The 23,933-nt window shown below is 41.1% G+C and overlaps 1 protein-coding gene across 6 annotated transcripts in view; it reads left to right on the top strand.

The window, feature by feature from the left end:
* LOC119962662 (WD repeat-containing protein 7) overlaps nt 1–23,933 on the top strand; it is an 869,538-nt gene that overhangs the window by 104,009 nt on the left and 741,596 nt on the right. For 4 of the 6 annotated variants that reach the window (XM_038790561.1, XM_038790562.1, XM_038790559.1 and 1 more), the window contains one exon: nt 17,364–17,501. The exons of the other annotated variants lie outside the window; for them this stretch is intronic. In XM_038790561.1, coding sequence (XP_038646489.1) covers nt 17,364–17,501 — 138 coding nt within the window. The remainder of the gene's footprint in view (nt 1–17,363; nt 17,502–23,933) is intronic. 6 annotated transcript variants of the gene reach the window in all.

Consider the following 23,933-nt stretch of genomic DNA (forward strand, 5'->3'; position numbering starts at 1 on the left):
CTATGTGGATTACACTGGTTCAAGAAGGCGGCTCACCAACACCTTCATGAGGGCATTCAGGGATGGGCAATAAATGCTGGCCTAGCCAGTGATGCCCACAACGCATAAAGGAATAAATGTGAAAAAATGTGTTTTAGAATTTGCCGGTGTAGAGATTTTAAATCTTTGAAGTTATTGCAGAATCATTTTCCCTGAGCCCTTAACTTGCCTATTATTTGTGGTGGGCCTTATCAAATGTCTTTTGGACATTAAGGCATAATAATAATCGATTATTGTCACGAGTCGGCTTCAATGAAGTTACTGTGAAAAGCCCCTAGTCGCCACATTCCGGCGCATGTTCGGGGAGGCCGGTACGGGAATTGAACCAGCGCTGCTGCCTTGTTCTGCATTACAAGCCAGCTGTTTAGCCTGCTGTGCAAAACCAGCCCCTACCATGCTGCATCTATTGGTTCCCATTTATCTGCCCTCCCAGTTACATCCTCCAAAATTTTCAATTAATTTGTCAAACGCAATTTCCCTTTCAGGCTAGCTTTTTCTGATCATTCAATGATTTTCTATCTGCATTGTCAAGACTTCCTTAACAATAGATTCTTGCAGTTTCCCAATGTCTGATGTCAGGTCAACTGGTCATAGTTTGCTGTTTTCTCTCTCCCTTCTTTATTGGATGTGTCATATTTGCGAACTTCCAATTTGCTGGGACCATTCTTGAATCTAAAGAATCTGGGAAAATCATAGCCACAGCATTCACTGTGTCTACAGTTTTCTCTATTAGTACCCTTTGATGTAGGCTTTCAGGTCCTGGGGATTTGTCCGATTTTTGTCCCTTAAGTTTCTACAGTACGCTGATGTTAATTTCCTCAGTCTTTTTAGCACTTAGTCACCCTCTATTACTGATATACAACTTGTGTTTTCTACGATGAAGACAGACACAAAATATTTGTTCAATGTCTCCCATTTCCTCATTCGCCAGAATAATTTCTCCTTTCTCCTACTCTAAGCGAACAATGTTTATTTCAGCTACTGTCTTCCTTTTTGCATACTTGAAAATATCTAAAAATCACCATTATAATCATGGGTGTTTGCTCTTGTATGTTTACTTTTCCCTTTCTATTAAATTTTTGGAGGTTGTTTACTCATTTCTCAAATAATTTTGATCCTCAGTCTTTGGACTTTCTTTGCAACCACATAAACCCCTTTTTGTCGAATTTTGTCCTTACCTTTGAGTAAACCACAGATGGATCTTCCTTGGCCCAGTTTTATTTTTCAATACAATGCATTTTTGTTGAACACTTAATTTTTTTGTTAAATGTTTCCTGCTATTGTGTTTACAGTCATACGTTTTAGTCTATTTGCTCAATCAACTTGAGCAAGTTCTCCCCTCATACCTATGTAATTGGCTTTGTTTAATTTTAAGATTCTTGTTTGTGATAAGAGTATATAATTTTCAAATTTAATATGTAATTTAGTTGCATTGTGATCACTAATTCCCTGCGGATCTTTTACTATGAGGTTATTGATTAACCCTACTTCATTATACAATCATAGATCTACAATAGTGCTATCCCTAGTTGCTTCCACAAATTGCTCCAGGAAACTATCACAAAAATGTTCAACAAACTCATGTTCGAGACTGGATTGGCCCAGTCTGTATGAAGATTGATGTCCCCTGCAATTATTATGATGTCTTTGTTACCATTTTAATGTCTGGGAATCGAGTGTTAAAGCAATTGTGAACCATTTTGTACAACAGTCAAGACTAAGAAATCCAAAAGGGGTTGGTGTAAATATTGGACTGAATTCTCAAGCAATAGAGGAACACCAAGTAGAGCAGAAGTGTTGTTTAAAAGTGTAATTTGGAAAACCGGGTCCGGATCACTAAGGGAAACCATGATTGTGAGAGAAGATTGTAAAGTGTGTTTTGGGAGTGGAGTTTGGAAACTTAAATTTGACAATCATTTGGGGGGGGGGGGGGGGGGGGGGGGGGGGGGGGTCGGAGGAGAAAGCCACAGACATTCACTTAATGTTCAGAGTGCAGAGTGTATCGTGTATTTAAAGGGGCATTTTGACCATGTTTGAAGGGCCTTTTTTCCCCTTGTGGATGCACGATATCTTTTCTTGCTGTGTTGTAGCTTGAAAGACTGTTGTAGCTTAAGATATACCTTGTATTCCATGTTAAACCTAAAATTTGTGTGTAGTTGTAAGAGAAGGGGAGTAAAATATTATCATCATCCAGTTTTTCCATGTTAATAAATATTTTTTTGTTGTCAAAACTAATTGGCAGTCCTGTGAGACACTTCCTTCATATTTTGTAAAACAAAAAGTAAAAGTTCCGATCTTTTGAATCGGGTTTCAATTCTGGGATCTTCCCATCCATTGATAACATCAACTGGGATCATAACACTACTTTATATGTTAATTGGTGTTTGATTTATTCTGCTAGTTGCTGCGAGTGTACAAATGTTTGCTGCTTTCTGCAGTTTTTCTTCGGATGATTTTGCTTACTTCAAGGCTTCTGCACCATCCATTTGCTCCTACACGGATGCAAGAATCTATCTCTATATTTTAAAATATGTGATATTAGTTTTGGAATTGGTAGTTGAGAGTGTGAAATCAAGCGATTGTGTTTGCATTATCACTCTCTTCTTGGTGTTCCTCTATTGCTTGACCTTGTTGCATCTCTTGGGTGTCTGAAAAGATTAGAGCACAAGAATAGAGGGACTATCTGTAGCTTGTAAATCAGAAGAGTCTGGCATGAGGGGCAAAGTGAGCTGAATGGACAAGGATTAAGTGTGAGGCTAGAGTCAGGTTCAATGACTCGAGTGCCTACACTGGCCAAGGCCTGAGCACTGGCCATTCCAGCACTGAGAACCCATTTAGCTCCTGCTTCCCTGATTATGATCCACCTTGTTCTTCAAGAGTAAGGGAAGTGTATCAGTGAGTGCTGTGCAATCCTTTTGGCTGATGTGACTGTCAAAGCTGGCAGTACGTTCAGGATGTGAAATGTGGGTATGAAGCATGCAGCAGCACTAAGAATGTGAGAGTGAGGTGAAGCAAATTGTGCTGGGTATGAGGCCTTATTCATTTGTTGGTAGGTGAGTGAATGGTGGTGTGAGGCGGTTGCTGCAGTTATGATATGGCATTTGACCACCCCTGAGGTAACTGAGCTTCTTGAGAAGGTCATTGAACTTCTTGAGACACTGCATCCAGGTAGTCGGGATTTGACTCCAGGCATTGACTCTTTTACCTCAGTGCCTTTGACCAAATTTGAAGGGCCTTTTTTCCCTTATGGATGCAGGGTATTTCTCCTTTTCACCTTTTCCATCAAGATCTCCAAGTGTAGTGTCTGGAAAGTGTCTCCGATTGTGCCATTTCCCCAGATTTCCAGCCTTTGCTGTAGCCACAGTAAACCTCCTCGGTAAGAGGTGCAGGTTAGCTTTATGTGTTGTGAGCCACTCATAATATTCGTCCTTGGCTGGGTGTAGAGATGATTCAAGTAAATAAGCAGCATTAAGTTAATGTACTTTGTGCATTGAAACAAGAGTTAATCACGCTTCTCATTTTCTATGGCTATCCAATTTGGCTCCCTTGGAAATTATCAGCTCAAGTTTGGTACTAGCTGTTTGCTGGACCAAGTCAAAATTAATTCCACAGTCCCCCTTTCTTCATCACAATTTATCTTTGTTTTACTTGCAATCCTTGAAGGAAATGCCTCCCCACTGCCTTTTGAAGGCTAAAATAACATATCTGAAGGGCAAACTAGATTGAAAGATAAGGTAGACAGTGCTTTCTTGAAATTCTCAAAACATTCCACCTGTAGCAACCATAGAATAGAATCTTAAAATGGCTACAGCACAAAAGAAGGCCATTCGGCCTGTTTTGTTTGTGATAAGCCTCTGAAGAAGCAATTCACCTCAGGCCTCTCACTTTTCCTTTGCCTTTTCCCTCTCGTTCTGAACATGTTTACTTTTCAGCTCAATTCCCTCTTGAAAGCCTCGATTGAATCTGCCTTCGCCACACACCTAGCCACCCGCTGCAAGAAAAAGTTTACCCTTGTGTTCCCATTGATTCTTTTGCCAATTACCTTAAATCTGTGCATTCTGGTTCTCTATTATTCCGCCAAAAGAAGCTTCTCCCTTTCTACTCTGTTCAGACCCCTCAACAGTTTGAATACGTCTATGAAATTTCCTCTCAACCTTTTCTTCAAGAACAGTCCCAATTTCTCATCGTTCTATGCAAATGAAGTTCCTCATCCCTGGGATCATTCCTTTGAGTCTTTTCTTCACTCTCAGGAAGTTGTGGGTCCAAGTCTCTCCCCCCCCCCCCTTCAAGACTTGAGCACAGAATCACGGTGGGCAGTTTATTGCAGCAGTGAGAGTGTCTGCAATTTTAGAGGAGTTATCTTTTGGAAGATCCATTAAACAGAAGCCCTGTCAGCTCTCTCAGATGGATGTAAACAATCCAAAGATGCTTTCTAAAGCAGAACACTGGTTTTAGTGTCTAAAGCCTGGGAGAGGAGGTGCCAAACTCCGGAGCCTGGCCTTTGTGTTTTAAACGGAGTTTCACAACGTCCAGACTGTACAGCCAGAGTCACAGACCAACTTATAGAAATCGGAACTGGAAAGTTCTGGTCTTTTCAAAGGTGGTCTATCTGTGTCGATATCAATTTCACTGAATCAGACCTTTGGGTAGTTTCATGGGCCAAATTTTTATTTTTTGACAAGCACGCCAGAAAACTGAAGCCGCCAGAAGGTTAACTGTCTAAGAGTGTCTAAAGTCCCTGCAATTTTGGAACCAATTGGATGTTGTGCGAGAGTGGGTTTGAGTGTTGTGGTGGGGGTGGGAGGATGTTGGAAGGAGGTTTCAGGGAGATGGGGTGGATGGTTGAGGGGAGGTTAGTTACAGAGTTGAATTGTTTTGTAAGTGTGGTGATTTCTTTTTGTAGCCACTTTCCTAACCTCTGTGATTGATTATTCTTAGTGAATTCGCATTGGGCCTCCAATTGCACCATTACTGCAGTCAGACTGCTGTCTGCATGCAGACCTAGTGAAAGAAAGACAAAGCCAATATTTATCCAGCGCTTTTCACGATGTCCCAAATTGCTTACAGCCAATTACGTACTTTTGTACTGAAGTCATTAGTATAATGTACGCAATGTTAGCAAATGGCGGGGCAGGCTTGATGGGCTTAATTTCATAGAATTTGCAGTGCAGAAGGAGGCCATTTGGCCCATCGAATCTGCACCGGCCCTTGGGCCCATCGAATCTGCACCGGCCCTTGGAAATAGCACTCTACTCAAGCCTGCACCTCCCAGTAACCCACCCCATCTTTTTGTCACTAAGGGCAATTTAGCATGGCCAATGCACCTAACTGCACATCTTTGGACTGTGGGAGGAAACTGGAGTACCCGGAGGAAACTTATGCAGGAATGGCTTCCAGACATTAGACAATAAACAGTCAAGAGTACAATATCTCTCCCCCCATCTTCCCCTTTGCTCCGCTCCATCAGTAGACTCACATCAGTGGAAAGTCGCTTGAAGGTAGTATAACTAAACACCAGAAAAACCACGCTGACACCGAGCATGGCAGAAGAGCAAAAGTGCACTCCTGCCCCTTTGCTAGCACTGGTAGTAAGTCATCTTACTGTCACCCTTCCCCTTACTCCAAGGTACAGAAGCAAGATGAGCGGCATCAGACAAACTCGCAGTTTCCAGACATTAAACAGTAACAATGTAATAGCAAACACATGGCTTCTGTACATTTAACCACAGATTGTCAACAGTACAATAAAATAACCAGTAATCTGCACACATTCAGCCATAAACCAGTAAATGTGCAACAGTACAATAAAGTCACCAGCAAGAAGCAAAAGCATTTCTTCAAGACCTTCAGCACACTGTTCAGTGGAATCGGGCCATCACCCTTCCTCTCCTTCAGCAGCAGGTCACCTGATGTCCTCCCTTTCCTTGCTCCAGGGTACAGAAGTAAAAGAGGCGGCAGCAACAAACACACCTCCAGGCAGCTGCAACAGCATTCGGGTCACTCCACCTCTGGAAACTACCAGCAGCCAGCTCTCAAAGGCAGGAGTAATCATGCCAGAAAGTCACACTAACATAGAGCATAGCAGAAGAGTGAAAGAGAGGGCAGCACGGTGGCGCAGTGGGTTAGCCCTGCTGCCACATGGCGCCGAGGTCCCAGGTTCGATCCCGGCTCTGGGTCATTGTCCGTGTGGAGTTTGCACATTCTCCCCGTGTCTGCGTGGGTTTTGTCCCCACAACCCAAAAAAGATGTGCAGGGTAGGTGGATTGGCCACGTTAAATATCCCCTTAATTGGAGAAAATGAATTGGGTATTCTAAATTTATTTAAAAAAAAGAAGAGTGAAAGAGCACCCCTATGTCTGTATGACATCCTGGGATGGATGAGATGAACTGGGCTGGAAGACCTTTGTCATCCATAATCATCTTGCGAATCGAGGGTGGAACCATGGCTGGATTCTGTTTATTTTTCTGCTCTTTAATTTAAAAAAAATAAATTTAGAGTACCCAATTCATTTTTTCCAATTAAGGGGCAATTTAGCATGGCCAATCCACCTAGCCCACACATCTTTGGGTTGTGGGACGAAACCCACGCAAATCTTGACCTTGAACGTGATCTTGGTTCTTTTTCTGAATATCATGATAAAGTTGTGTTGAATAGTAAATATTTATCAATATAGTGATAAGCAACAATCAGCAGAGTCTTCAGACCCGCTGATCAAGAAAACCCAGAACCATTCAGTTTTTGTCCTCTGATCTCTTAAATAATGTGTCACATAGAGACACCTGAGAGCTCCAGCACTTCTCACTGACAGTGAAGGCCTTTTGTTCAATCATTCCACTTTGTTGCTCGGGAGTCTTTTAATCTTTCTACCCTGTGAGATTATTGATAAAATGGAATCTAATTATACCCCTCGAATGAACTAATATTGAATAATATCCTGCACCCAGGCGAAAGAAAATCTATTTCCACAGAATTGAAACAATTTTGTGCAGTTTATCTAGTTTGCTAGTATTACATCTTTCCCCCAAATATGAATTTTCTGTCATATTTGTCCATATGGTGCAATGTGCAGAACATATTAATGAGGGCTGAGGCAGTCCCCAAAACCATTATTGTCTGCCGAGCATTATAAATAACTGATGGGATATTTTCTTGTAAAATTAACAATATTGAAGACTGCTGATTAACCAGAAACTAAAAAAAATACTTTAATCACAGTAGGACGACAGCTTGGACACACTAATACTGGATTACACCTTTGCTACTTTTTATATTAATAACCCATGCTGCATATTAGATGGCATTTGTAACCAGATACCAACAATGGGTGTCACCATTTTACTAGGACCTTTCTGTGATGATTTGGTGAATTGATTGGTGAAGCTTGCAAGGGGAAAAATACCATGCATGACTGAGGCTGAGTGTTAAAGCGGTGGAGAGAGATGTGGGGGAGGAACAAGGGACCTGGAAATAGGAGAAACACTGGAGTACATGATTTCTCTCTCTGCCCTTGTTAGTGTCTTGCCAATATATTTCTCAAATGAATCACTAAAAAAGACATGTGGCCATCTGTTGCTGGATTCACATTGGCTGCTATTTCCCTACCTTAGTAGTAATTATATATGGAAAATACTGATGGACAATAAAGCCTTATTTGATCCTGAGGTTATGAAAGGTACTTTGTAAATTAAAAACTTTCCCCTTGTATTCCATGATTTTGTGTTCCCTTCCATTAATCTGCACACACATAGTGTTCAAAGCTCATTTTCAATTTAAAGCATGTCAATTAAGGTTAATAACACAAGGCCACACATAATTGAGGCCTTGTGTTATTTATTCCTCATTCCTCAAACCTTAAAGCATCATGGGTGTCACGGTGGCACAGTGGTTAGCACTGCTGCCTCACAGTGCCAGGAACTGGGGTTCAGTTCCTGGTCTGCCTGGAGTCTGTATGGAGTTTGCACTTTCTCAACGTTTCTGCGTGGGTTTCCTCCGGATGCTCTGGTTTCTGTCTGCAAACCAAAGAAGTGCAGGTAAAGGTGGATTGGCCATGCTAAAGGTTGCCCCAAAGATGGGCAGGTTATGTTGGGTTATGGGGTTACAAGGATAGGGGGTGGGCCTGAGAAGGGTGCTCTTTCAGAGGGGTGGTGCAGAATCGGTGGGCTGAATGGCCTCCTGTTGCATTTTATGGATTCTATGATTACCAAAATATGTCTGAGCCAAATTACATTGAGCAAGTTGAGGACTAATTTAGCATTCCCTTATTTAAAAAGGGCTTAAATCAGAAAACAATAAGTTACAATACAAAGAAAAATAACTTGTGTAGTAAAATCAAGAACTGAAGAAGGAATAATTTACATTTTTGTAGTGTTTTTATATTCTCAAAACATTGCTCAATGCTTTAAGACCAATGAATTATTTTTGAAGTGCAATCAGAGTGTCATATGGGAACACAGCAGCCAGTTTGCAATGTGCAAGTAATGTGAATGGAAGGTGAAAATAATATTTTAGTAGTTATTTTTAAAAATGTACTTGAGTAACAAGTATTTTATTCAAAACTAAGTTAACTTGCATTTTTGTTACACATTACATTCCGCATTAAAATTGCATTTTTTCACAAGATATAGTTCAGCAGGATTTTCTGAACCGGAGACAAATTGAATTACATTTTCTTGGCCTTTATAAGGACCAAGGCAGAAGCAGTTGCAAAATGGCTGTTGAGGTGTGAATTGACAATTCTGCATTGCTGTACAGAGACATCCTTTCAGTATAATCTGTGAAGTGTTCGCCAGCTGGCAAAGGTCTGGAGTGAAAATTTTGCACGCAAATCATGTACTAGAGGAGGTGGCATTTCATATAGTGCTTAATTGGTGATAGATTTTAATAGTAGCAATATTTCTGTTTTAATAGCATGAAATGGAACAGATATCGAGATTGAGAATGTCATTGCTGCAATGGCATCAGTTAACCAGTAGAGGATGCTATAGTACCAGCACGTACCATATATTTTGCTTTGGAATTGTAGCATATGCCATTTCCCCCCCTTTTTTAAGTATGGTTTCAAATTGTGCAACTCCAATCTTGCTGAGAAACACTGCAAATTAAAGTCAGCAAGATTTCAGTTGTATCCGTGAACAGCCCTAAGTGTGAACATTTAAATATAAGTAGAAAAGTACAAACCACCTCCTGACATATTTTGGTTGAAATATTATTGACATATTATGGACTTGAAAATGCAACTGTCCAAATATTCCTATAGTATCGCAGGACTGTTGTGTGCTTTCACTTATAACTCAATTCATTTTAATGTTATAGGTTTTTTAAAATATGCTGAATTGAAATGAGGACCATCTTGTCAAAATTAAAGCTGCCTTTCTCTAGCCCAACTGGCAGGCATGGAACACAGTAGCACAGTGGTTAGCACTGTTACTTCATTTTGCCAGGGACCCGGGTTCCATTCCCGGCTTGGGTCACTGTCTGAGTGGAGTCTGCACGTTCTCCCCGTGTCTGCAGGGTTTCCTCCGGGTGCTCCGGTTTCCTCCCACAAGTCCGGAAAGATGGGCTTGTTAGGTGAATTGGACATTCTGAATTCTCCCTCGGTGTACCCGAACAGGCGCCGGAGTGTGGTGACTAGGGGCTTTTCACAGTAACTTCATTGCAGAGTTAATGTAAGCCTACTTGTGACACAAATAAAGATTATTATTATTGTTAATGTCTTGGAAATGCAAAAAAAGTCGGCGTGCACAGCTTTAGTCAACTCAGCCAGATGCAAAAAGGGGGTCATGATGTGAAAAGCAGAGTGCTATATTTGGAATTAAGTATACAGCTCTTTGGAAAAAATATTCGAATATATGGTGTAGTTTTGCTATTTCCACATGAAATGAAATAAAACCAGATATTGATATACTCTAAATCCAAGTTTCATCATGGGCTTCGCAGCTTCTTGCTGTCCTTTATTGCATTTATTGGCAGTGGAATAGAACTCTTTCCTCTGCTGCAAATTGCAACAGATTCACTTGTGGAACTTATAGACTGGAATTGTTCGGATATAATGCATCCCCAGGATCCAAGTGACATTGAAGAAGTCATCTTTGCTCTCAGTTTATGCTGCGTTAACCATCTGAGCTATTATCTTATTATACACTCCAACCCATGCATTCTACAAAACACAATTCGATGCTGCAGTAGAATAATTTTATGATCTTCCTGGATGGAGAAATTAAAATAGGCATTTGTCAGCCATAATACTTTTGCCATTTGCCTCAATCATAATATGAATTCGGCAGATTTCCTGTTAATCTTGGTAATCTCAATTCTTTCCGCATGCACTTATTCTCTGCTGTCTGTAATATGAAACAAACTCATGGGTGGTGCCTGCACTAACAATTGTTGCTTGAGAAATGGTGGCATAAGAAGATAAAACTCTTTGTTTTTTGATTTCTCAGTTACTAAATGTACTCCATATGGAACTGAGTCATGTGGATCATCTTTCACCATCTTCTGTGCTGAGTTAACGCGTAATCTAGGGCTAGGCAGGTGGAGGAGATGAGCCACGGTTTCCACAATTGATCATGATTTCAGTTACTTACTTAAAAAGTGTGTTGATTTTCACTGAGGATTGGATTGCGCTTTGCTTTGAAGCTTCCTACAATTGAGAAATTGGTAAATGCTTGTTGCTCAGAGTCATATCTGAAGGGTCATTAGATGAGATCCTGAATGGCAGGATGTTTGTTCAACAATTATTATAGTATCATTGAAATTAGTATAATGCAGAGTCAGAAATCCAAAGCCCTTCTAATTGTATCATCCCAGAAAGACTTATTGTAAGGAACCTCTTGTAAATCCTTGTCAGTCCCCTTGTTTTCCCTTGCAGTTCTGTCCTTTTTGACTTCTAACTGAAATAACCCCCCGATACAAGGTGCTACGTGGTTGGCCCAACAAGACCCCAGGGCAATGTGCTATTTGGTCTGGTCCAATGATGTCACATTTTGATGGACTTGGCTAACAGCCAATCAACTCCTTTGGAATCCCAGGACTTGCTTTGATTGGTGTGGTGAGTTCCAGAAGTGTCTGGCAAAGAAGGCAGACTCCATTTTGAGTTTAGTTCTGCTTAGACCAGTAGAGAGCAGGGACACAGATTTGGGTCTCTGTCAGCTAAGGCTGGTGATTGAAACGCTTTCCAGCCAGTCTGCGAAAGTTTAATTTCTGATTAAAAGGCTGTAAGTAGTCTCTCTCTCTGGGCTGCTGGGGGATGCTTTACTCCTTTTGGTAAGGCTGAGGAAAGCCTGATCTAATATCTCTCCTGAGATCTCTAAAGGTCTTGAAGAAGAGACAATTTTTCTCTTGACTTACAGAAAGAGCAGACGGGAGGGATGGAAAACCATCTTTTAAATCACTTCCCCTGTGCGCGTGCGTGCGTGATCAGGTTTTTTGGGGTAGAAGACAGGTGCGAGTGGTGTGCGGGAGGGCCAGCAAACCATGTCCATATGTTTTGGGCATGTCCGAAGCTTGGGGGCCGAGTCCAGAGGTGGCGATTTTTGGAGTGTCGGGAGACCAGGGAGCACGAGAGACTGACGTCTTGGGCTTTGTCTCCTTGGCAGCCAGGAGGCTGATTTTGTTAGCACGGAGGGACTTAACCCGGATCTCTGATTTCGGGAGCTTTAACAACATGGCCGGGTTTCTCAGACTGGAAAAAATTAAGTTCACCTTAAGAGGGTCAATGCTAGGGTTCGTCTGGAGGTGGCAGCCGTTTGTTGACTTCTTCGAGGAACACTAACTGTTAGCAGAGGCAATAAGAAAAGGGGGTGGGGGAAGTTAGGCTATTTTCTGTTTAGGGTAGGTGAAATTTGTTGGAGATGGAGGTGGTTCATGCACTAATTTTATATTTGTATTTGTGCTGTTCTAAATTAAAATGAAAATCGCTTATTGTCACGAGTAGGCTTCAATGAAGTTACTGTGAAAAGTCCCTAGTCGCCACATTCCGGCGCCTGTTCGGGGAGGCTGGTACGGGAATTGAACCGTGCTGCTGGCCAGCCTGGGTCTGCTTTAAAAGCCAGCGATTTAGCCCAGTGTGCTAAACAAGGCCCACTGTTCACTGTTATTATTATAAAATTACAAATACCTCAATAAAACCTTCCACAAAAAAAAGAGGGTTTATAATTAGGTTAGCAGAACCGTTATTATTGCCATTGAATGTTTATCTCTTGTTATAAATAAACAATTATATTTGTGTTTTACTTACAAATCTGGTGCCTGTAAGTCATTGGAGCAGTCCCGGGTCAAAGATTTCAGAAATGATATACAAATTATTGTGTTGGGACTTGTTGGGGGGGGGGGGGTAGGGGGGGGGTGTGGGGTAGGGGGGGGTGTGGGGGGGGGGGGGGGGGTGTGGGGTAGGGTGGGAGGGGGGGTGTGGGGTAGGGTGGGAGGGGGGGGGTGTGGGGTAGGGTGGGTGGGGGGGTAGGGTGGGTGGGGGGGCTAGGTTGGGTGGGGGGGGTAGGGTGGGGGGAGTGTGTGGGGGAGTGTGGGGGGGGGAGGGAGAAGAGTGTGGGGTAGGGTGGGGCGGGGGTGGGCCTGTGGATTGGAATTGATTGCGCACTAGCCCAGGATGTCACTAAGCAGTACTAAGTTGGTACTAGAGTATTTTGATACTTGGAGCAGACGCAAGGCTCTGTATCCAAGTGAATGTTGGCATGATGCAGCATTTTTGCTGTACGCTATTGCACTTCCTCTCCAATGAGTATTTCAATGCAATAAAGCTCGATGTAAATGCAAGTAATTGTATACTAAAAAAGTGGTGACTTCTGGAAATTTGAAATGAAATCAGACCCACAAAACAGGCCGATGAACATCTGGGCTAACATTCTAAATTGAGACTGATATCAAACTTTGCTAATGGAGAGCCTCCATGTGAAACTTGAACATTTGTCTTGTATTTAGATGGCAATGATTCTGTGCATATTTCCAGCATTCTCTATCTTCATTTCTATAATTACTGCTGCACCATTTTGTTTGACCTCGTGTCCAGGTTAATCTTGCAGTGATGATTTAGTTGATTTGTGAATGAAGGCTTTTCTGACATAGCTCCTCTTGGAATGAGATGCACTTAAATCCCAATAAAAAAACTTTATTGTCCATTGGATATTATGTTTGACTAATTTTCAAATGTTTCATCAACTTGGTGTTTTGCTCAAAAACTAAGCAGTTATAGATTATTGAAGAGTGTTTCAAGAATTGAATACTGATTTAAAACTAATTTTCATGTGCTTAATTTTGAGAATGTTATGAAGTCAAATGTTCCATGGTATCATCCATTTTTATTATTCAATGTTACATCAAGTCATTTCTGTGTGATAATAGTAGGGCTTCAATTTGAAACATGAAAGCATAAGGTTAAAAAAGTTCTGAAAACGTATGCGGCAAGTGGTATCGTACTAAGAAGTCTGCATTAGTTAATTATAATCGGGGCAGTGGTAAAGACATTAGAATTTTCCTCACTTAGAAAAGAGAAAATCAGCCTGGGTTCCTCTTTTTATGCTAATCAAGTGAGAGTTCATATGTGAGGACAGGATCACTCCTGGCTGAGGTTTCTGCTCAGATCAAATCGTGTGGTGACATTATCCAGGCTTAAGTAGAAATAATGACCAATTAGGCAATATGCCAAAGTGCAACTAATGCTGTTGGCAAGAAGTCAATAACTTCAAGCAAGGAACAGAGGAGAAATGTGAAGGGGAAAAAAATATCTCACTTACAATTATTCTAACAAGCTTGATGTTTGGGGCACTTCTCCTAGGGCATATGGCCCAATACTCAGCTCATCATGAATATTTCTAAACCACTCCCTTGAGGTTAGGCTAAATAGAGAGTTAGCATAGAAATTTAAGCAAAAGAGGATGCAATTTTTCCTGTGGCGCCTGAGAGATACCAGCAGTCTCTCAGGTAACCTATTTCCCACAGGTACATTTATATTCCTCCTTTTCAAATATTTTCTTCTAAAAGATTGTCCAGCCTCTACCTCAATAATTAATTGTGATGACGCATCCAATGGTCTAATAGCCCTCAGTCAAAAATGTTCTCCCTCTTGCCCATTGTTTTTTCCGGTGAGAATCCTCACCCTCTGGTTCCATTCCCTATTTACCTACCTGTGTAAACAATCCTTTACTATTGCAGCACCAAAGGAGCTTATTTGATCAAGTGTCCATGGTGATTCTCTGCTGGAACAGCCTGCCTGGTCTTGCTGGCCCAGCTTTGCCTCATAGCTCCGCACAATTTTTCTGCTCAGATAATTGTCCAAGTCCCTTTTAAAAGCCTTGATTGACTCTGCTTCCACCACACTTTCAGACAGGGCTTTCCAGATCCTAGCCACACGCTGCACTGATGTCACCTTTGCTTCTTTAAATTTCTCTGATTCTGGATCCTTCTGCGATTGGAAACGATATTTATTTGTCCAGACCCCTCATGATTTTGAACACCTCTATCAAATCTCCTCTAAAGCTTCTCCAAAGAGAACAACCCCTGGCTTCTCCCATCTATCAAGATAACTGAAACTACTCAACCGTGACCTATTCTTGTGAATCTTTTCTGCACCCTCTCTAATGCCTTCATATCCTTTCTAAAATGTGGTGCCTAGAACTGTACACAATATTCCAGTTGAGCCCGAAACTTTTTTTTTAGGTTTACCATATTTCCTTGTTTTGGTAGAGAAAATGAAAAAAATCTGGAAATACTCAACAGGTCAGGTAGCATATGTGAAGAGAGACAAAGTTGATGTTTCAGGCCGTGATGACCTTTTATTGGAACTGCAGGAAAGACACAACAGTTAAGAGGGAGGGGCAGAATAAAAGAGAAGGCCTCTAATAGAGTAGAAGCCAGGGTAGATTAAATAACAAAATACTTCATAATGCAATAGCCAAAGAGAGTAGAATGAATATAGTAAAGGAACAAAGGTCGTGCCCAAATGAGCTGTGAATGGCTACATAGCCACCTAAACACAACATGAAAGGTTAAAGAAATGAACAAGACAAGACCAACCAAGAAAAAGAAAAAACAAATAGAACAGGACGAAGGCAGAGGTTATGATCCCAAGAGGTTGAACTCCATGTTTAATCTGGAAGACAAGAGAGTGCCAAGTCGATAGATAAAGTGCTGTTCCTTGAGCTTGCTTTGAGTTTCACCAGAACACTGCAGCAAGCCAGTGGCACACAGATCAGCACAGGAAAAAGCTGGAGAACTAAAATGGCATGCAACTGGAAGTTCAGGATCATGCTTGTGGACTGAATGGAGGTGCTCTGTAACTGTAATCTGGGCATTTAGGAGTGAGCGTTAGTTTGTCAGTGGTGGTGTCCTTTGGATCAGTTGTCGGGCACATCTGCTTTTCCGATGGATCACAAAGATCCAATTGCCATTTTGAAGAAGATATGGGGAACATTTATCCCTTGATCAACACACAAAAGCAGTGATTAGTTATTCATCTCATTGCTATTTGTGGGACCTTGATGTTCACAAGCGGATGTTACCGACATTACAATGAAGATTATGTTTCAAAACACTTGTTCCGCTGTGGTTTAGCACATTCGGAGATTGTGAAAGATGCTGCAGAAATGTAAAGTGTTTTACTAAGTTAGTTTTCTTTCCTTTCCTTTTCTTCGCTCTCCCACTTCCATTTTTCACAATGTTTTCAATTACTGACTTTCTCTTAATTTGGCTGTGTAATATAATTGGGCTCAGTCACAACTTTACAGCCATTATTTTCCACAGCCATCCATTATCCTCCTAACCATCCACCCCCAGTGGGCAATATCTTTAAATGTGGAGGTTAACACAGTGCAACTGGTGAGCTGTTCTGTGCTTCAGCAATCATAATTGACCCTTTCAAAAATTACGGTGTAATTTTCCTGATTTTTGCCATGGCTTATGTGTTAGTATAGAATAACAGCAATTATATACTTGACATTTTCAAGAAATATGATCCCAAGAGTCAAGATATTTGTAAAATATTAAAATATGTTGTGAACTTGTTCCGGGAAGAACACTCTTGTTTTCGGGATTTTGTTTTCCCAGAACATGAATCATAACAGCTTATCAGCATATCTCTTTCACTTATTGTGAGTGAAGTATTTTACTTTAAGATCTTCATGTAATTTAAGACTGACTGTGTGATTACAATTTTTAAAATAGAGGTTGCATGCAGGAGTCATTCTCTAAAAAGGAGAATTATTCTCCGAGTCCAAGGTGAATTCAGAAAATGAAATTTCACAACATATACATCAAAACATTGACTTTTTCGAACAGTATTTTTTGTGATGCAATTTTAATGTTGAAGTCAATGCAGCTGACCACCATGTGCTGTTTTCAGTTTTCTTTAATTATAGATAATAGATATTTGATAAGTGAATTGGAAGGCAGTAATCTAGTTGAGCAATTTAGATGTCATGTACTGCCTGAGCAAAGCTTTAGTAGATTATTTTTGGCATCCGAAGTCTGAAATTGGATTGTAGTCTTAAATAAACTGAGGAATGTTGTGCAGTGAATTTTCCTTTTTCTTCCCAATGTGCTATTTTTCTTTTGGTAACAAACATTGTATGACATAAAGTAAATGCTTTAATTATGTGACGCCTGAAGGTACATTGAATCTGACATTGGACATGCAATAGTACTGTTGTTATTTTTTAAAAACGGCATGAAAATGTCCTGTCCTTTGTCGGCTTGATCAAATAATGCTAAAACAGAATATATATCGCCGGTCAACAAAATACCTGCTTTTGGGGCTACATGTTTGATGGCCAATGTCTTGATCCTCCCCCAATATTTAGAATTGGATATTTTAAAATGTCAATGAATAGTTGAATAAAACGAAGTATCAAGGAGGTTGGTCAAAGGACATGCCTTATATCCTAAGTTACATGTTGTGATGAAGAAAAATTGTACTTGAAATTGCATACGTTGAAAGTAATCACATAGACAATTCTATAATATTAAAGAATTCTGCAGTATTTTAAAGAGAACATGTGGATTTTACTATATAATTTTTGCAGTCATTGTTTTAAGTGTTGCATTATGTAATTTTTAAAATGTCACAATTAATTGTATAATATGCTAAATAAACTAAAGTTTAACTTAATTAGTGCACTGTACAATAAGAGTGTAATTTGGCTTGGTAGAGATTTAAAAATTTGTTTTATGGTTAATCCACTTACACATTTCTTACTTAACTTGATGTTTGTTGATACCATTATTGTTATATATGATTTGAACATTAATTGTTTTTATTTGCTTTTTTCTTTTGCTCTGTTCCTCTTCCTCCAACATTTATTTACCCTTTTGGCAGAATGTCCAGCATGTAGAGTCTGGGTATGTAGGGGAGGCAGTTGTCCACGTTCCTCATGAGTGTTACCCTGACCCTGTACAGGCCTGGGAGCTCTACAAACCGCAGGTGTTGTCTTATGCTCGGCCTTTTGAGGCACCAGTAAGAATCATCAATCATTCTCTTTGTGTGTCTGTCTAGCCATGCAATATTTGGTGCCTAAAACACCAATAGTTAATCTTAACATAGGCTGCTGGCTTGCTGCTTCTTTCATCATTTTTGACACTGGTATTCTAGCACCCCAAAAATTTGAATATAAGTTGTTTTCAAAATATATGTTGCAACTTCTGATAATTTCACTTCTGATTTTTCTTTTTGGAGGATATAATTAAGACCTAGAATAATGTTTACCCAACTGGAGTCGAGGTAGTCTTATTATGCTCTGAAGAATGCTACTTGGCAATTAACTTTCAAATGAAAGGCATATATTGGTTATTTGGTTTGTTGCTGCACCATGTTGCTGGTGGAAGTAGTATAGAAATTATTTAGTACAATAAGGCCGAAAAACGCAGTTCCGGAAAAAGTCAACAGGTCTGGAAATATCTGTGGAGAGAGAAACAGTTAATGTTTTGAGTCTGTATGTCTGTTCTTCAGACTCGAGATGTTAACTCCTTTCTTTCTCCCTCCACAGATGCTGCCAGACCTGTGAGTTGAGCCAGAATATTCTGTTTGATTTCAGATTTCTTGCATCCACAGTACTTTGCTTTTATTTAAGGCAATTTGGCTGCCTTGCAACATTGACCTTGGTCACCTCTTAGAGAATGATTTTTCACAGTCCATGTTTCCACCATTTCCCCAAATAAATCCTAGTGTCTGCTTTCCCCACAGCATTTTGTGTAATTTTAGTAATTATCCTGTAATTATCTGGCTGTTGTAATTATTTAACATTGACCATTGTGAAGCAGTCCATTTCCAAATGCAGCAAGATCCAGACACTATCCAGGCTTGGGCTGAGAAGTGGCAGACCGTGATAATCTCCAACAGTGCCTTGACATTCAATTACATTGCCATTGCTGAATCTCCCACTATCAACATCCTGGGGTTACTATTGACCATAAACTGAACAGGATGAGCCATGTGAATACTTGGCTATAAGAGCAGGTTTGAGACGAGGAATCCTGCAGCAAGTAATTCACTATCTGACTCCTGAAAGCCTGTCCGCAATCTACAACACACACAGGTCAGGAGTGTGATGGAATACTCTCCACTTGCCTGGGTGAGTGCAGCTCCAACGACTTTCAAGAAGCTTGACACCATCTAGGGCAAAGCAACCAACATGGTTGGCACCCCATCCACAAAGATTTACTCCATCCACCACCAATGCATAGTGGCAGCAGTGTCTACAAGTTGCACTGAAGGAGCTCATCAGAGCACTTGGATATCTTCCAAACCCACAAGCACTACCATCTAGAAGGACAAGGGCAGCAGACGCATGGGAATGCCGCCACCTGGAAGTTCCCCTCCAAGCCACTCCCCATCCTCATTTGGAAATATATCACCGTTCCCTCACTGTCACTGGGTCAAAATCCTGAACTCCCTCCATAACAGCATAAAACATGATAACATAAGAACTAGGAGCAGGAGTAGGCCACCTGGTCCTTGAAGCCTCCTCTACCATTCAACAAGATCATGACTAATCTTTTTGTGGACTCAGCTTCACTTACCTGCCCGTTCACTGTAACCTTTTATTCCTTTACTGTTCAAAAATCTAACTGTCTTTACCTTAAGAATATCAACGAGGTAGCTTCACCTGCTTCAATTCCACCGATTCACAACCCTTTGGGTGAAAAAGTATGTCCTCAACTCAATCCTAAATCTGCTCCCCATTAATTTGAGTCTTTCCCCTAGTACTAGTTTCACCTGCTAGTGGAAAAAACCTCCCTGCTTCTATCTTGTCTATTCCTTTCATAATTTTTCTATGTTTCTATTAGTTTCCCCCCTCATTCTTCTAAATTCCAATGAGTATAGTCCCATTCTACTGAATCTCTCCTCATAAGCCAATCCTGTCAACTCTGGAATCAACCTAGTGAATCTCCTCTGCAATCTCTCTAGTGCCTGCACATCCTTTCTCAAGTAAGGAGACAAAAACAATATACAGCACTCCAAGTGTGGCCTCACCAGCACCCTATACATAACCACTCTGTTTTTAAACTCCATCCCTCCAGCAATAAAGGACAAAATTCCATTTGCCTTCTTAATTACCTGCTACACCTGCAAACCAACTTTTTACAATTCGTGCACAAGGACACCCAGGTCCCTCTGCACAGCAGCATGCTGCAATATTTTACCATTTGGTGGGTGTACCTATAGCTATAGGTGAGCTATAGCTTTTCACAACCATCTTTTTAAGGATTTTAGGGGTGGGCAAAAAAGGCTGGCTCAGCCAATGATGCCCACATCCCATAACTGAATTGGTAAAAAAGGTCTATTCTGCCTTTCGAATCTCATACTGCATGTACTGAGTTCACCCGTAAGATTATGATTGTGTCTTTGATTTACTTACCAGTGGAATGAATCTCTGGCTATTTTGTCTTTTTTTAGAAAAATCAGAAATGAATTTTCAGTCGTTCTGGTGTAATTAAATAATTTGTGCTGTGTAATTAATTAGTGCATTAAATTTTGAAGTGAAGATTCATACCATTTGTGTGTTCTTATGGTGTTGGTATGTTTTAATACTGGTGTATATATGTTAGTACTGAATCAGGCACTCTGTTAATTGAACTATTTGGCCAAATATTTGGATATTTTTCTACCCTAAAAGTATAAATTAACGGTATATACCAGTCATTCAATTTCTGCAAATATTGTTGCATTGAATTATTGCCGAAAAAGAGACATCTGTGGAATCTTTTTGTCTTGCCCTCATCAGGACAGTTGTGCAAAAATAACAATTTATGTGGTAGGGTAGCACAGTGGTTAGCACTGTTGTTTCAAAGCGCCAGGAAATCTGGTTTGATTCCCGGCTTGGGCCCTCCAGGTTTCTCCCACAAGTCCCGAAAGACATGCTTGAGAGGTGAATTGGACATTCTGAATTCTCCCTCTGTGTACCTGAACAGGCACTAGACTGTGGCGACGAGGGGACTTTCACAGTAACTTCATTGCAGTGTTAATGTAATGACACTAATAAAGATTATTATTATATTACTGCATGTCCTCTATAGTGTATTCTCCATGGCAATGTCTTGACCAATCAGAGTCCACTTTGCAACTAATCAGTGCAATCTTCATGCATTATAAATTGTTGTTTCTTTACAATGGGTATTCTTGCTAATCTGCCCTGATGATTGTAAGACGAAAAGCTTAACAGAATTTTCTTTCAGCAGTACTCAAAGTTCTGTTTCTTCAAATGAAGTTTTTTTTGTTGTGGTGTTTGTTCATGCAGTTGACTTGAAAGCTACAAAAAACCCTCCTGTTCTGTAATGTGAAATAACGGCCGTCAGTCTTCTAACCTGACCAGAAAGTTATTATCTTCTATTTGTTCTTGGGACCGTGGCGATATGCCAAGGCGGCATTTGTTCCCCATCACTAGTTGTTTTGTGGTGGTGGATGCCTCTGTGAACTGTTGCAGTCCTTGTGATGATGCTTGTACTAATTAATAAATTTGAAGATATTGATTAAATAAGTGAAGGATGTCTGTTGTATGTCCAGGTCAGGATGGTTTGCAGTTTGGAATTGAAGTTGTTTTTGCTGCATTAGAACCATACATGAAACGTCTTACAGTGCAAGAAGGAGGCCATTCAGTCCATGGGTTCTGCACCAGCCCCCTGAAAGAGTACCCTGCCTAGGCCGACTCCCTTGTCCCATTCCCATAATCTGCACATCTTTGGACTGAGGAAACTCAAGTGCAAACTCCACAGACAGTCACCCAAATTTGGAATTGAACCCGGGTTGCTAGCGTGGTGAGGCAGCAGTGCAAACCACTGTGCCACCATGCTGCCAACATTGTTGCTGTTAGTTTTCTCTGTTGGAGAGTTTGTTGGGGAGGCTGGTGCTGTCCAAGTCAAGTTCATGTGTTGCTGCCACTGAATCGTGTATATCATATTTTCTTCAGCCATAGTGCCTCCGTGATGGAGGAGATGGAATCCAGCAACAGGTTACCAATGGTGTTTAAGCTTTTGAATGTTGTTGCATTGTCCCTGTCCAGATATGTGCCAAATATTTCACCACATTTCCGATTCGAACTTTGTAGACCGTGGAGAGGCTTTTTTTAGTCGGAAGTGAGCCATCCATCACAGATTATCAGCCTATGATCTCCTTTAGCTGTGGTGTTGAGGTGGGTGAACAAATTCAGCTTTTATTCAGTGGTGACTACAAGATGTAGCTGATGGGTGTGATCTGATGCTGGTATTGTTGAAAAGGTCAGGAAGTGGTGAGGTATTTTCTTGTTCAAGATGGTTGTCAGCTGGTATTATACGTTATGTACCGATTATTAGCCCAAACCTGGATGTTATCCGATTGTAGATGGGCATGTGCTGTTTTGTTATTTGAAATATTGTAAAGGAAGCTGCACATTTTGGAATAGTCAGTGAGCAACATAGCCCAATTCCAGACCATATAAAAATGTGTGCAGTATTATTGTGTTTCTACTAATATATGTATGTGGATTTGAATTTCTGTTGACTAAAATTTGAACTGACTGGTATAGCCCAAATGTTCAGAGATTCCCACGTCACTTCTGAAGTGGTTATTGTTTTCTATATTTCTTTCACTTGCGCTTGCTCTGTAATGCATGGAATAGCTTCTTTGTGTTTAAATGCATGGTGTCATTTTTGGGGATTTAAAAAATGTGTAAGATGATGTGTGCTTAATGTGAACTTGTTATGGATTAAACGTTACTACTTACTATCATTTCTGAATGTAAATGCAACTTGGACACAAATTTATAATTGAAGTTACAGGTATTGTAACTGCAGGTATGATCTCATACCCATTACAGAGAGGTGGCTACAAGGAAACCAAACCTGGGCCCTGACTATTCAAGGGTATGCTGCATTCAGGAAGGGCAGGTGGTTGGGAAAAGGTGGTGGGGTAGCCATGATCATTAAAGAGGGTATTGGTATTGTAGTGAGAGATGACCTTTTAATTCTAAAGATCAAGATTAGGACTATGTTTGGGTACAACTAAGAAACAGCAAGGGTCAGAAAACATTGGTGAGAATTGTAGGCCATCCAAGAGCAGTGATAATCTAACTGTCCGTATAAATCAGGAAATTAGAGGTGCATGCAACAAGGCGAATACAGTAATGAGGGATTTCAATCTACATAAAGATTGGGAAAACCTAGCCAGTACTAATTTTGAAGAGGACTTATTCTTAGAATGTATGCAAGATGGTTTTCTAGAGTAGTACATTGAGGAACCAACTCTGGAACAGGCTATTTTAAATCTATTACAACAAAAATATATTGCTTAAAAAACCAATGAAAGACCGTATTCAACTGCAGAAAACACAAGAAATCGGGAATTATATTAGATCAAAAGAAGAGCTGCATAAAGTTGCCAAAAAGAGGTAAGCCTGAGAATTGTGAGCATTTTAGAATTCTGCAAAGGAGAATCAAGAAAAATATGAAGAATCTTTTACCAGTAAACTAAAGAAGCACAAAAACGGAATGTACTAACTTCTACAGGTATGTAAAAGGGAACTATTTTGGAATTCTTGATCAAGATGGAGAGTGACGTAGTTGATTCTGAACCTCTGGTTCTGAATCTAAATAAAGGGAACAATGATCGTGTGAGATACGAGTTGCCTATGGTGGATTAACTGGACATAGAGTAATATTTGCTTTATAAAACTGATTTGGCTCTGGTTGGAACCCCTTCAGACTGCAGCTGAATGTCTTCAACTCGGTTGTTTCAGCGTCTTCCTTGTCTTCAGACAAGACTGCTCTGATTTAAAATATTATTACTCTTTTTTAACTACCCTACTTGGAAAGAATTGTGGACCAGGCAGAGGCTTTCCTCTCGCCCCCTCTCTCTCGCCCTCTCTCTCTCTCTCGCCCCCCTCTCTCTCTCTCGCCCCCTCTCTCTCTCTCTCTCGCCCCCTCTCTCTCTCTCTCGCCCCCTCCCTCTCTCTCTCTCCTCTCTCGCCCCCTCTCTCTCTCTCGCCCCCTCTCTCCTCTCCGCCCCCCCTCTCCCTCTCTCCTCTCTCTGTTCCTCTCTCTCTCTCTCTCCCCCTCTCCTCTCTCTGTGCCTCTCGCCCCCTCTCTCTCCCTCTCTCGCATCTCTCTCTTCCTCTCACTCTCCCCTCCCTCGCTCTCTCGCTCCCTCTCCTCTCTCTCCTCGCCCTTCTCTCCCTCTCTCTCGCATCTCCTCTCCTCTCGCCCCCTCTCTCTCTCTCTCTCCTCTCTCGCCCCCTCTCTCTCTCTCTCCTCGCCCCTCTCTCTCTCTCTCTCTCCTCTCCTCCTCTCGCCCTCCCCCCCCCTCTCTCTCTCTCTCTCTCTCTCGCCCCCTCTCTCTCCCTCCCCCCCCTCTCTCTCTCTCGCCCCCTCTCTCTCTCTCTCGCCCCTCTCTCTCTCTCCTCTCCTCTCTCGCCCCCTC

Source organism: Scyliorhinus canicula, chromosome 3, assembly GCF_902713615.1.
Source record: "Scyliorhinus canicula chromosome 3, sScyCan1.1, whole genome shotgun sequence".
In the NCBI taxonomy this organism is placed as follows: Eukaryota; Metazoa; Chordata; class Chondrichthyes; order Carcharhiniformes; family Scyliorhinidae; genus Scyliorhinus; species Scyliorhinus canicula.